This window comes from Penicillium solitum (assembly GCF_028829755.1).
Source record: "Penicillium solitum strain IBT 25940 chromosome Unknown utg000009l_segment0_segment0, whole genome shotgun sequence".
In the NCBI taxonomy this organism is placed as follows: Eukaryota; Fungi; Ascomycota; class Eurotiomycetes; order Eurotiales; family Aspergillaceae; genus Penicillium; species Penicillium solitum.
This window is the reverse complement of record NW_027072128.1, coordinates 2,642,528-2,655,246: the sequence shown is the minus strand read 5'-3', so window position 1 is coordinate 2,655,246 and position 12,719 is coordinate 2,642,528. Positions and strand designations below refer to the sequence as shown.

Sequence of the window (12,719 nt, the reverse complement as noted above, 5' to 3'; positions counted from 1 at the left end):
ATAGATCCATGGATGTGTGTTGTGTTGTACCTAGGTAACTATTGGGATATTTTAGGTACCTAATCTTGCAGCTCTAAATCAGATTTGATGCCAAGCACGTGTGTAGCTTTTTGGAATCCGTGTTTTCCGCAAAAATAAAATTTAATGCGGGAGCCCACTACGGAGTATACATCCATGGATACCACTACCCTTGTACACCCGTAGCGCTTATATCTACTCCCCCCACTCGTTGCTGAACGGTTACATTCTTTTTTAATAACAAAAAAAAATAAAAAATTGGTTGCTACTTGGACGAGAACACTCCGGTGTCTCCAACTATTGACACTTCAATTAAACAAAAGAAAAATTTCAGTGGCCGCCCTACTGCGTTCTGTGTATATTCTACAGGAAATCACGGGTAATGCAAACATCGAGATCACCCTCGGGGGGATGACGCCCGCCTTGTCAAAAGGCAAATTTACTCGGAATCCTCGATCTCGCTGCGACGGCGAGCCTCGGCCTCCTCCTTCTCCTTCTTCTGCAGGAAGATCAGAGCATTGATCTTGTCCTTGATGCTGTGCTCGGAGGTAAGGGTCTGCTGGATCTGCTCACGGCCGATCAGGGTAGCCACGATGGAGGCACCGACGACGAAGGTCAGCACGAAACGGTACATGCCGTACCAGTGAGGAGCACGGCCAGCGGCGGCAGCACGGGCATCGTTGTAGTACAGGAAGGTGAAAGCGAGGAACTGGCTGATCAGAGCGTACTCAACGGGGAACAGCAGAGTAGGCCAGGCCACAGCGGGGGCGATCACACCGGCAGCGTAGCGGCGGTAACCGAACTTGCCGCCGTATCCAGCCCACTCAAGACCCCAGTGGACGGCACCGAGGAAAGAAAGGATCTAACCATAAACGGTGATTAGCAAACTGGTAGCAAACTTGTAACCAATTACTCAAAAGAGACTAGACTCGGGATTACTCACAACGGCACCGTAGCCGATCTGGATGGGCTCGAGCATGTGGAGCATCAGCTCAGCGCTCTGGCCGGAGAAGATCAGACCGTCACCAAGAGCAGCGGCGCGGTTGATCTCGTAGGAGAGGAAGACGGTCTGCATGGAGGTGGCCAGGTAGGGGACGACACCAGCCATACCGAGGTAGAGGGCCTCCTTGGGGACACCAGCCAGGCTGAAGGTCTCCTTGATAACTTTCTATATATTGGCGATGCGCAATTAGCATATGCAGACCCAGCTACACAGTCGAATGGAGATACGTACCGCCTCGGACTTCATACCCGCCATAACATCAATATCATCTTCATCGTGCTATCGTATCGGCAATTAGCCATTGAGTGCCTTTTGCGCAAATCACAAGCCATGTGCCCTCTCTTACCTTAGCTGAAGAAGACGAGTAGCGCACAAGAGCGGTGGTAACAGGCTTGTGAGCGGCGAGCGCGAAGCTCGGCGAGACGGAGGGACGGAGCAGATTGCGGGCAGACGAGGTCATCTGGGCCTTGCAGATCTGGTTGCCCAGAGCGGAGCGAGCCACGGAGGCATTGGAGCTCGAGAATGCGCGGAGCGCAGAGCGGGCGGTGGCGTTGCGGTACATGGTGGGAAGATATACAGCTTTTCGTTGTCGTCGGGTTAGCAAGTCGGAGGAAAGAAAAGCCTCGGGTACGGCCGGACAGCAGTGTCAACTCACCCAATTGGCCTTTTAAAAAGCTGGACAGAAGTAGAAGAGTGGAGATTAAGGGTATACACCCGGAAAATGACTTGATCACGAAGTCGACGGCGTGGGCTTTCCGGGAGGGAACAAATAAGAATATCCAGAAATGAAGTGACCGAGTGATGAGGTGTGGTCTGCATTCGGGCGGACCGTAGCGACCCGAACTGCAAATTGTAGCTCGATGCAGATATTTTGGCCTCAGGCTGTGAATGTGTTTGCCTCAGGCATCAAGTATCCAACATTCAGCCTGGTTCCGGGGCTGCTGCCCTAACCAAAAGTTGGCTACGTCACTCCTGGGGTAAACAACTGTGTATCCACCAGTACGGTACAGTATCTTGCAGGGGGGATGGTTCTCAGTGCACCGCCTCGTGCTTAAATGGCCTTGATAACGAAAACAATCAAATAACTTACCACTGGCCCCCAACTACCCACGTAGTGCCAAGTGTATCGTAGCTCAAGTACTCTGTACCTTTCAAATACCTGGGTGGTAGCGGAAATGATACCCGCCCTGGCGTATGATGCTGTACCCCGTTTGTACCGAGTACATCCCATCATACAACTTGCGTAACAGATATCACCTCTCTTGATCCACGCAATCAGGGTCATTAACTTGGGCTTGAATACCCAACTTCGTTCTCTCTCAATTTAGCGCTTTTAATTTCCTAACAATCCTTCCTTGATCTGACACCTAGTCATCTTAACCGATTTCCGCTCTCCTTGGAGGGGAAAAGTTCCACCTCGGTATCGCGCGTGCTCCCAGCCCGCTCAGTTGGATGGCTTGGATGTCCCCTATTACCCAGGGTTCTTGAAAGCAGCCCTTATATTGTGTAAGAGCCCGTTCAATGAAGAAGCTCCGTTCTTTACTTATCACTTGGATCGCCACTGACTTGTCAACTGCGTTCAATTACAGACTATCATCGAATCTCCGACCCACTGAAATCCGTCCTGGCCATAGAGCCCAACCACCAGGCCCGGTCTACGGCTGCACGCCGCAGCAATGTTGGAGGGTGTGGTTGCTAACCTGCTTAACCGGTTCCTGGGAATATACGTCAAGAATTTCGATGCGACCCAGCTCAACATCGGAATCTGGTCAGGCGATGTCAAGCTCCGGAACCTTGAACTGCGCCGCGAAGCGCTCGATCAGCTACGCCTCCCTCTGAACGTTGTCGAAGGCCATCTCGGAGAGCTCACACTATCTATCCCATGGTCAAATCTACGAGGCAAACCGGTGAAAGTCGACATTGAAGATGTCTTCCTACTCGCGGCACCCAGAGAAGATGCGGATTACGACCCGGAAGAGGAAGAAAAGAGAGCGAATGCGCTGAAGATGGAACGGATCGAGAGCGCTGAGATTTTGCGCGAGCGCAATGCGGAAGGCATGAGCCAAGAGGAACAGCGCCGGAACCAAAGCTTCACACAGAGTATGATCACAGCCGTGGTGGACAACCTGCAGATTTCTATCAAGAATGTGCATTTCCGCTACGAAGACTCTATCGCATCACCTGGGCATCCATTTGCTGTTGGCGTGACACTCAAGGAATTGAGTGCCGTCAGTACAGACGGGGAATGGAATCCAACTTTCATCCAGTCCGACTCCAGTGTCACGCATAAACTGGCCGTCCTCGGTGCTCTCTCGGCTTATTGGAATACGGACGCCACACTGCTTGGAACCGGGCGAGGCTCTGATATAGGCGCAGACGCACAGGGAATCGGCCGTGCTGAGTTGATGGAAAAATTGAAAACTGCGATTGATGCAGACGAAGGAAACCAATTCATGCTGCGTCCCGTCAGTGGCCGTGCTGGACTGGAGATGGATAAGTCGGGCACATATGATCGACCGGCAATCAAAGCACGGTTGCTCTTCGATGAGCTCGGCTTCGTCCTTGATGACAAACAATATCGCGACGCGTTGATGCTGGTGGATCTGTTCCACTATTTCATTCGCCATCAGGAACATAAAAAAATCCAGCCCAAGTCCTCACCAAAGGAAGACCCCCGGGCGTGGATGAGGTTCGCAGGAGAAGCCGTTCTTAGCAAGATCCATGAACGAAACAGACGCTGGACCTGGGGCTATATCAAGGAGCGCAGAGATGACCGCATCGCGTACATTGCCTTGTTCAAGAAAACGAAGAAGGAAGAACCTTTCACGCCCGAAGAAACCAAGGAAATGCAGAGACTGGAAGCAAAACTCAGCTACGAGGATATTCGATTCTGGCGCTCACTTGCAAGAAACCAGCTGCGAAAAGAAAATGTTGGGGTCAAAAAGCCCGCAGAACAACAATCATGGTCTTCCTGGCTCTGGGGCGCCAAGAAAGAGGAGTCCGAAGAGACCACCATGACTGAAGAACAGCGACAAGAGTTGTATAACGCCATTGACTGGGATGAAAAGAAAGCAATTAGCGAGAGTGTAGATGTGCCCCGGGAATGGGTTAAGCTCCAGGTCAATTGGAGTCTTCGAGCTGGTAGCTTCACTCTAATCCAGGACCCTCACGGGTCGGCAAATGAGGTCATGAAGCTAGTATTTGACAATTTCCGAGCCAAGGCACTTCAACGCCATGATTCTTACCTCCTTGATCTTGATCTTGGAGGGCTGAAGATGTATGATGGCACTACTGCCGGCACTCTTTATCCCCAGATCGTCAAGGTCAAGGATTCTCCCCCTGAATCTACAAAGGTTCAGGAGCTAACCGAGGACGATGACGATATTGTCTCACAAACCAGCGCAGACGATCTTCAGGATGAGGACAGCTTGTTCCATCTACAGCTAGAGAAGAACCCGCTCGAAAGTGATGCAGATACAGCGGTGAAGGTGAAGCTGAAGAGTATTGAGGTCATTTACAACCCTCGATTCCTTGTGGGAATTGTCCAGTTCTTTGAGCCACCCGAGCGACACATGGAGTCGATTGGTGCTCTCTTGGACACCGCAGGTGCCACAGTTGAAGGACTGCGGCAGCAAACCCGGGCCGGTCTCGAGTTTGCCTTGCAAGAGCACAAGAAGGTCGATGCACAATTCGATATTCACGCGCCCTTGATTATTGTCCCAGAAAGTATCACACAACCAAGTTCACTTTGCTTGATTGTCGACGCCGGTCATGCCAGTGTCAACAGCGAGTTGGTCGACCGTCAAGCGATGCGAGATCTCCAGTCCAAGCAGAAACGACAGTACGAGGAGGAAGATTACAAGCAACTAGAGCACCTGTTGTACGATCGCTTCCTCATCAAACTGGACTCCACCCAAGTCCTCATCGGACCTGGCGTTGAAGCAACCAAAGCGCAGCTCAACACCAATGTTGAGTCTAGGAATTTCCACATCATCGACCGCATCAATGTTGATTTTGCCCTGGAGATGTGTATCGTACCGAGCGTGACACAGCTTACTCGAACACGCATCTCTGGACATCTGCCAGAGCTTCACGCATCAATGTCAGACACCAAATACAAGGGCCTGATGAAATTGATTGATATTGCAATTCCGCAATTCGACACGGAAAACTCTGCCTCTGATCCAGTTACTGCAGCAGCAGCCAAGGAAGAAGCAGCCATAGCCACACGAGCCAGATCAGCATCCTTCCAGCCATCAGTCCAACGCGACCTTCCCGTTGTTGACGACGAAGAGGAAGAGTCTGAAGTAGACAGCGAACAGGCGAAGAAGAGTGTGGATACACCGACTAACATCCATCGCCGAGACTTCGAATTCAAATTCACTGTTGGGCGTCTCCGTGGCTCACTCTTCCGTGCTGACCCCCATGACCCACAGCGGGATCAGTTGCTAGTTGAACTAGTTGCTGAAGGATTTGCGCTGGACTTTTACATGCGTCCCTATGACATGGTCGCTGAAGTCATTCTGAAGTCCTTGAGTGTGGATGATTACATCGAAGAGAATCCGGTTTCTGAATTCAAGAGAATCATCTCTTCTAAAGGCTTTGATGCCGACGAAGACAAGGACCTGTTCCAGCTGAAGATGGTACGGGTCAAACCCGAGTCCCCCGAGTTAGACTCAACTTATGAAGGGGTTGCCATGAACCTTGACATATCAGTCTCGACTATCAATCTGGTCGTGACAAGGAAAACACTGCTCACGCTTCTGGACTTTATCCTCATTACATTCACAAATCCTCAACAACCGACTGAAGCCAACCCAGAAACAGACAAGGCCATTGAAGGAACACCCAGTGTGGAAGAAACGCCCGAGCAAGCTGGAAAGATTCGCATCAGGGCTAATCTTAAGAGTATTGCTCTCATCCTCAACAATGATGGAGTCCGCTTGGCAACCTTGAGTTTGAACACTGCCGATGTCGGTATTTTCCTCGTGGGCAGCTCAATGCTCATCCAGTCTCGGATAGGCAGCCTGACTCTGGTTGACGATGTCAACCTGGGTGCCGCGGAGGACTCTGATATCCGACGCCTTTTGACCATTGAGGGAGATAATTTCGCGGACTTCAAGTACGAGACCTTCGACCCCGAGAGTGACACATACCCCGGCTATGATTCCGAGGTCTATCTACGGTCTGGTTCAATCAAGATCAATTTCCTGGAGGAGCCTTACCGGAAGATCATCAACTTCCTTGTCAAGTTTGGCAAGATGCAAGCCATTTTCAATGCAGCTCGCCAAGCCGCTGCCAGTCAGGCGAACCAGCTTCAGGAGAATGCTTCACGTGTGCGGCTTGACATTATCGTGAAGACGCCCATTGTAGTGTTCCCTCGCGTTATGACGGATGATCGCCCTCGAGACACAATCACTGCTCACCTCGGTGAAATCTACGCTAAGAATGAATTTGTCCCCATGGAAGAAGCAAAGGACAGCCCTGCTGTCAACGTCATCTCCACTGGTGTCCGCAATATTCGCCTTACCTCCAAGTTCCATTTCGAAGATGGTACATCCGAAGAGCTGGAGATGATCCAGAAGGTGAACCTGGAGTTTAGCATCTGCTATCTGGAGCATCAAGCAAACAATCCACGCCCGGACATGGAAATCGAGGGTTCTTTATCTCCTATTAACCTTCGTATCTCCCAGAGCCAGCTCAAGTTCTTGCTGGAGTTGTCAAAGTCGATCCCGGGTGCGTTTGCCACCGATTCAGAACAGCAAGAGCTCGAGGCCCTGGAGTCTTTACCCTCGTCGGTGACTGAACCTACGAGGGAGGCTACTTCAAAGGCCGTTCAGGCACAAAATGGCCCGGGAGGAGCACCCACTGATGACGGTGAAAACAAAGAGACTTGGGTCCGACTTGATATGATCTTTAAGGTCGACAGTGTCGGCTTAGAGCTTATCCTAGCAAACGACGACCAGCCCGTCGGTCGCCTAGAGGACTCGAGTTTGTCCAAGTTCTCTCTCAATGACACTCGAGTCAAGCTGCGCATGTTGACAGATGGCTCATTGGAGTCGGAGCTCCTCATCCATTCGTTCTCCATCCGCGATAGTCGCAAGCAGGACTCAAACAAGTTCAGAAACATCATGTCTTTGATCAACAACGATGTCCAGCAGCAGTTCATGGCTAGCATCTCCATGTCTGGGGGACCAGAGAAGCATCTCATTGCGATGCTGACTATTGATAGCCCTCGCATTATGTTTGCTTTGGATTATCTGTCTGCTTTGCAGTCATTCAGCCAGTCTGCATTTGCCTCTGAAGAACCAGTAGAGGCAGTGGAGGAGGAGAGCGAATCACCCGAGGAGTCTGAATCAGGGTCCGATACTGCTGCAAGTTCCGACAAGGCTATAACCGAGGCTTCCTCGGCCGATACTACAGCGGCGGCCATGACCGTATCATTCCGTGTGAACCTTGTCGATGCCCAAGTGATCATGGTAGCCAACCCTGCCATTCCTCACTCTGAAGCTATCGTCCTTGGAACTAAGGAAGTTCTCATCTCCCACCAAAATGTATCGACTCTGCAGATTCAAAAAGTGGGCATGTTCCTGTGCCGCATGGATAAGTTTGAGACGTCTCGACTCCGCATTCTGGATGATTTCACACTTGAGATGTCCATTGATAGCCGATCGCAAGATAAGGGATCTGCTTTGACCTCTATCGAGGTGCACCTTGAACCTCTTGTTCTTCGCTTGTCTCTGCGTGATATCCTGATGGCAATCCAGATTGTCAACAAAGCCTCTGAAATGAGAGCTCAGGTTGGCCAGCAGATCGAGAGCGGAGAGGCGAAGAAAATCACGGACACAAAAACAACCAGAGGGCGCTCTGCTAGTAAGACGTCCTCTACTATTGCTAAGAGAGCCCGCCGCCTGAGTCAAGGAGTTGCAAACCTGGATAAGACAATCGCGCCACAAAGTACAGTTGTCCTCAAACGCGAAGAGATGTCTGCCAAGATCGACGGAGTTAGAGTCATTCTTATTGGTGACCTACACGATCTACCTTTGCTCGATTGGAGTGTAAAGAGATTCAACGTCGATGTGCGCGACTGGTCATCGACACTGAATGCCGATACCAACTTCGAAACGTTCTTGAATGTGTACAACTTCTCGAAGTCGGCCTGGGAGCCGTTGATTGAGCCCTGGCAGTTGGGATTCCACATGGCCAAGGAGATCAACCCGGATGTTTTCTCTTTCGATGTGTATTCGCACAAGACAATGGAGCTTACAGTCACATCCGCCACGATTGCACTCGCATCCAAATCCTTCCAGTTCCTCTCTACATCTCAGGATGTCCTTTCCAAGCCAAGAGGCGCTGATGCCCCATACAGAATCCGCAACTACACTGGATTTGACCTCAGAGTTTGGGCCGATGTTAGCGCAGGAGGGGAAGGTCCAGCGGCGAAACTTAGTGATGGCGAAGAATCGCCATGGCGATTTGAAGATTCCACCGCTGTCCGTGAAACGCTGACACCAGAAGGCCACGGCGGAGTGGTTGGTGTCAAATTAGAAGGCAGTGGCTTTGATAGTATCAGCCGCATTCCTGTCGTTCGCGAGGGCGAGATTATCTACGCCCTGAAGCCGAAGCAAGAAAATGTTCTTCACCGGCTACTCGTGGAAGTCAAACTTGGACCAGATAATGTCAAGTACATCACATTCCGTTCGCCACTTCTTATCGAGAACAACACCCAAATTCCCGTGGAGCTGGGCATTTTCAGTCCCGGAGAAGGCCACTTGTTGAAGATCGAGAAGATCTTGCCTGGCGATGCACGACCAGCACCCGTTGGATCAGCATACCTCCATTCTATCGTTGTTCGTCCCGATCAGGGCTTCGGATATGACTGGTCAGATGAGCGACTGTTCTGGAAGGACCTCATCAAGCGACCCACACGCACTGTCAAGTGCGTTAGCGAAAGCGGACAGCAGTCCCCTCCTTTCTATTTCCAAGTCAACGCAACGTTTGATAGCAAAGATTCGCTTACGAGCGTGTATCCCTACATGAGAGTCCGAATCTTTGCTCCTGTGGAGATTCAGAACTTGTTGCCCTACGATTTCAAGTACCGCATCTACGACAAGAACACCAAGAAGGATTGGACAAACTTCCTGAGGAAGGGCGGCGTCAGCCCGGTCCACGTCGTGGAGCTGTCCCACCTTCTGTTGCTCAGCATTGATCTCCAAGATACCGTCTTCCGCCAGAGCGAGTTTGCTATCGTCAATGGCAATGCCCAAGACTACCGCAGAGAGCATACCTTGTCGCTTAAGGATGAACGAGGTCTTCAACTGAAGTTACAGCTTCATTACTTCAATATCCCCAACAGTGGTGGTGCTTTCAAGGTTTCAGTGTACAGCCCGTACCTTATCTTGAACAAGACTGGCCTTCCAATGGACATCCAAAGCAAAGCATTCCTTCAGTCTGCGAGAAATGCTGCTGGCCAAGGACTCAGAGCCGATCCAAGAGACGAGGGCCGTGCACTCCCATACATGTACTCTTATGCCAACGAGGATCAACGAAACCGATCGATCCTGAAGGTGAGCGATTCTGCATGGAGCAAGCCGCAGAGTTTCGAGGCTATTGGTAGTACCTTTGAGGTCATCTTCCCCGATCGCCAAGGCAGATCTGAGTTCCACTCCGGAGTCTCTGTTGCCGAAGGTGAGGGCAAGTACAAGCTGACCAAGGTGGTCACACTTGCTCCACGTTTCATCTTAAAGAGCAAGCTCAACGAAGATCTTCTCGTGCGCGAGCCAGGATCGTCCAATGTACTCCAGCTTCAGAACGGGCAGTTGGTACCGCTTCATTTCCTTCGTCAAGTCCAAGAGAAACAGCTGTGTCTCTGCTTCCCGGGCGTTAACAACCAGTGGTCTTCGCCGTTCAACATCGCAGATGTTGGAACTGTACATATTAAATTGGCCAAGGCGAATCAGCGGCAGAAGCTGATCAAGGTTGATATCATCATGGAAGGAGCAACTCTTTTCTTGCACTTCAGCATCGAGTCTCGCAATTGGCCGTTCTCTATGCGCAACGAAAGCGATATGGAGTTCATTTTCTACCAAGCCAACCCAAATGTGGAAGATGATGACGAAGACGACCAAACCAGCGGCTGGAGGCCGATCCGGTATCGAATTCCCGCCCGGAGTATCATGCCATATGCGTGGGACTACCCGGCGACGAAGAATAAGTCACTTGTGTTGACCTGCCAGGGCAAAGAGCGCCACATCAAGCTTGCTGAGATAGGAAACCTCATTCCAATGCGGATTCCGCCTTCGCAGGCTGGCGGACACCAGAAGATCATTGACATCAACATTGCTGCTGATGGCCCTACTCAGACTCTCGTGTTGTCCAATTTCAAAGCGTCGAAGAGTATGTACAAGCAACAAAGAGGACAATCCTCCCAGACCGGCACGAACACTGGGTTCGAGGTCAAGGAAATGAACTCGGACGTCAACTTCAAAGCGCAACTTCGCCTAGGTGGCATTGGAATCTCTTTGATCAACCAGAACCTGAAGGAACTGCTGTATCTCACATTCCGCGAGATTGAGATCAAGTTCAGGGAGTCGAGATTGTACCAGACTCTGAACACTACGATCAAGTGGATCCAGATCGATAATCAACTCTACGGTGGAATTTTCCCCATCTTGCTGTACCCCAGTGTTGTTCCGAAGACTGGCAAGGAGATGGAAGCACACCCTATCTTCCATGCAATGGTTACACGAGTCAAGGACGACTCGTACGGAGTTCTCTATATCAAGTACGCGACCTTGCTTTTGCAGCAAATGACACTTGAATTGGATGAAGATTTCGTCTTTGCCATGCTTGACTTTGTCAAGATTCCGGGTGCTTCCTGGGCCGAGGAACAAGAGGGCAAACTGTGCGATGAAGACCTCAACATTCCCGAGCCGCAACAGACAGACAATGGTCAGGATGTGTACTTCGAGCTCCTTCATCTCCAGCCCATGCAGATGGATATTTCTTTCATGCGCACTGAGCGTGTCAATGTGGAAGATGAAATGCAGCCCTCCAACCCGTTGATGTTCTTTGTCAACGTCATGACAATGTCGATGGGTAATGTCAATGATGCACCTGTCCGACTCAACGCTCTGATGCTTGAGAACGCCCGTGTCTCTTTCCCTAGCCTGGTCGGCAATGTCCGTGCACACTACACTCAAGAGTTCCTGCGCCAGATCCATATCATTCTCGGTTCGGCCGATTTCCTGGGTAACCCTGTCGGTTTGTTCAACAATGTCAGCTCTGGTGTCGCTGCCATCTTCTATGAGCCATACCAGGGTCTGGTCATGACCGACCGTCCCCAAGAGCTGGGTATTGGTATCGCAAAGGGTGCCACAAGCTTCGTCAAGAAGTCCGTCTTCGGTTTCTCGGACAGTATGGCCAAGCTCACGGGAAGTATGTCCAAGGGTCTCGCCGCCGCTACTCTTGATAAGGAATTCCAAACCCAGCGCCGGATGTCCAAGGTGCGTAACCGCCCCAAGCACGCTCTGTATGGAATCACGGCTGGTGGCAATGCATTTGCAACTAGTCTAGCAAGCGGTATCGGTGGCTTGGCCCGTCATCCACTGCAAGGTGCCGAGAAAGAAGGTATCCAAGGATTCTTCAAGGGTGTTGGAAAGGGTGTCCTTGGATTGGCTACCAAGCCAGCAATTGGTGCATTCGATCTTGCCTCCAGTAAGTTGAATCATGTTCTCTCTCTGGTAATTCATAACTAACAATTCCCTACTAGATCTGGCAGAAGGTGTTCGCAACACCACTACCGTTTTCGATGCCGAAGGTCTCGACCGTGTCCGACTCACTCGCTTCATTGGCACCGATGGCATCGTGCGTCCGTACTCGCAGCGCGAAGCTCTCGGACAGTTCTGGCTGAAGACCACGGACGACGGTAAATACTTCAACGAGGACTACATTGCCCACCTAGAGCTCCCTGGTCGAGACATGCTGGTCTTGTTGACGTACGCACGCATCATGCTGGTGCGCACAAAGAAGCTGTCTAATGAGTGGGATATCCGTCTCACGGATATCCAGACCATCTCCAAGGAGCGCACAGGAATGAGTATCACGCTCAAGGGTGGTGCCAACGGACCATTCATTCCTGTGCAAGACGAAAGCTCACGGAACTGGCTGTATAGACAGATTGCTGTTGGTAAGTGTTTACCCAGATCACGCTAGATAATATCACATGCTAACCAAATTCCTTTTCTAGCGGTCAATGCTTTCAATGAGAAGTATAATGCCAGGGGATAGAGTGCGTGAGGCACTTCCCTGGGGGTTCTTAACGATGTCATGAGATGGACTGCTTTCATTTTTGGGATGGGGATTATCAAAATTCACAGAGCATATGAAGGGTAAATTGCTCTCGGTTTCACAGCTTCCATTCACGTACATAGGTTGCCTAATTTTTGCGTTCTGGCCTGTTTTGATGGCTTTTTTTACTGCTCTTCCTTTATGTATACAGCGAGGAAGAGTTTGGTTTTTGTGCAATTCTACGATTTGTTTAATAGAGCTCAATCAGACAACTTTAGTATCTAAAATTAACTTGCCTTGTAAAATATCTCTTCGTAATTTAAGAACTGGAACAATGGGCGATTTCCTAATAAAAATGATATCAAAAGGCTTCAGATTCCTCTAAACTAGACATTGAAGTAAATCATAT

At 50.5% G+C, this 12,719-nt stretch overlaps 2 protein-coding genes across 2 annotated transcripts; one reads left to right on the top strand and one right to left on the bottom strand.

The window, feature by feature from the left end:
* Positions 1-457: 457 nt before the first annotated feature.
* Positions 458-1,583, bottom strand: N7455_012088 (DUF3429 domain-containing protein; the record flags this gene model as incomplete). The annotated part of the gene is made up of 4 exons (XM_040960823.2): positions 458-880; positions 962-1,186; positions 1,253-1,300; positions 1,368-1,583. 4 exons carry the CDS (start codon positions 1,581-1,583, stop codon positions 458-460), a joined length of 912 nt encoding a protein of 303 aa, XP_040808742.2.
* Positions 1,584-2,697: 1,114 nt separating this feature from the next.
* On the top strand, positions 2,698-12,310 carry N7455_012087 (membrane morphogenesis protein VPS13; the record flags this gene model as incomplete). Its single annotated transcript, XM_040960869.2, has 3 exons — positions 2,698-11,737; positions 11,793-12,209; positions 12,270-12,310. 3 exons carry the CDS (start codon positions 2,698-2,700, stop codon positions 12,308-12,310), a joined length of 9,498 nt encoding a protein of 3,165 aa, XP_040808718.2.
* Positions 12,311-12,719: the final 409 nt, after the last annotated feature.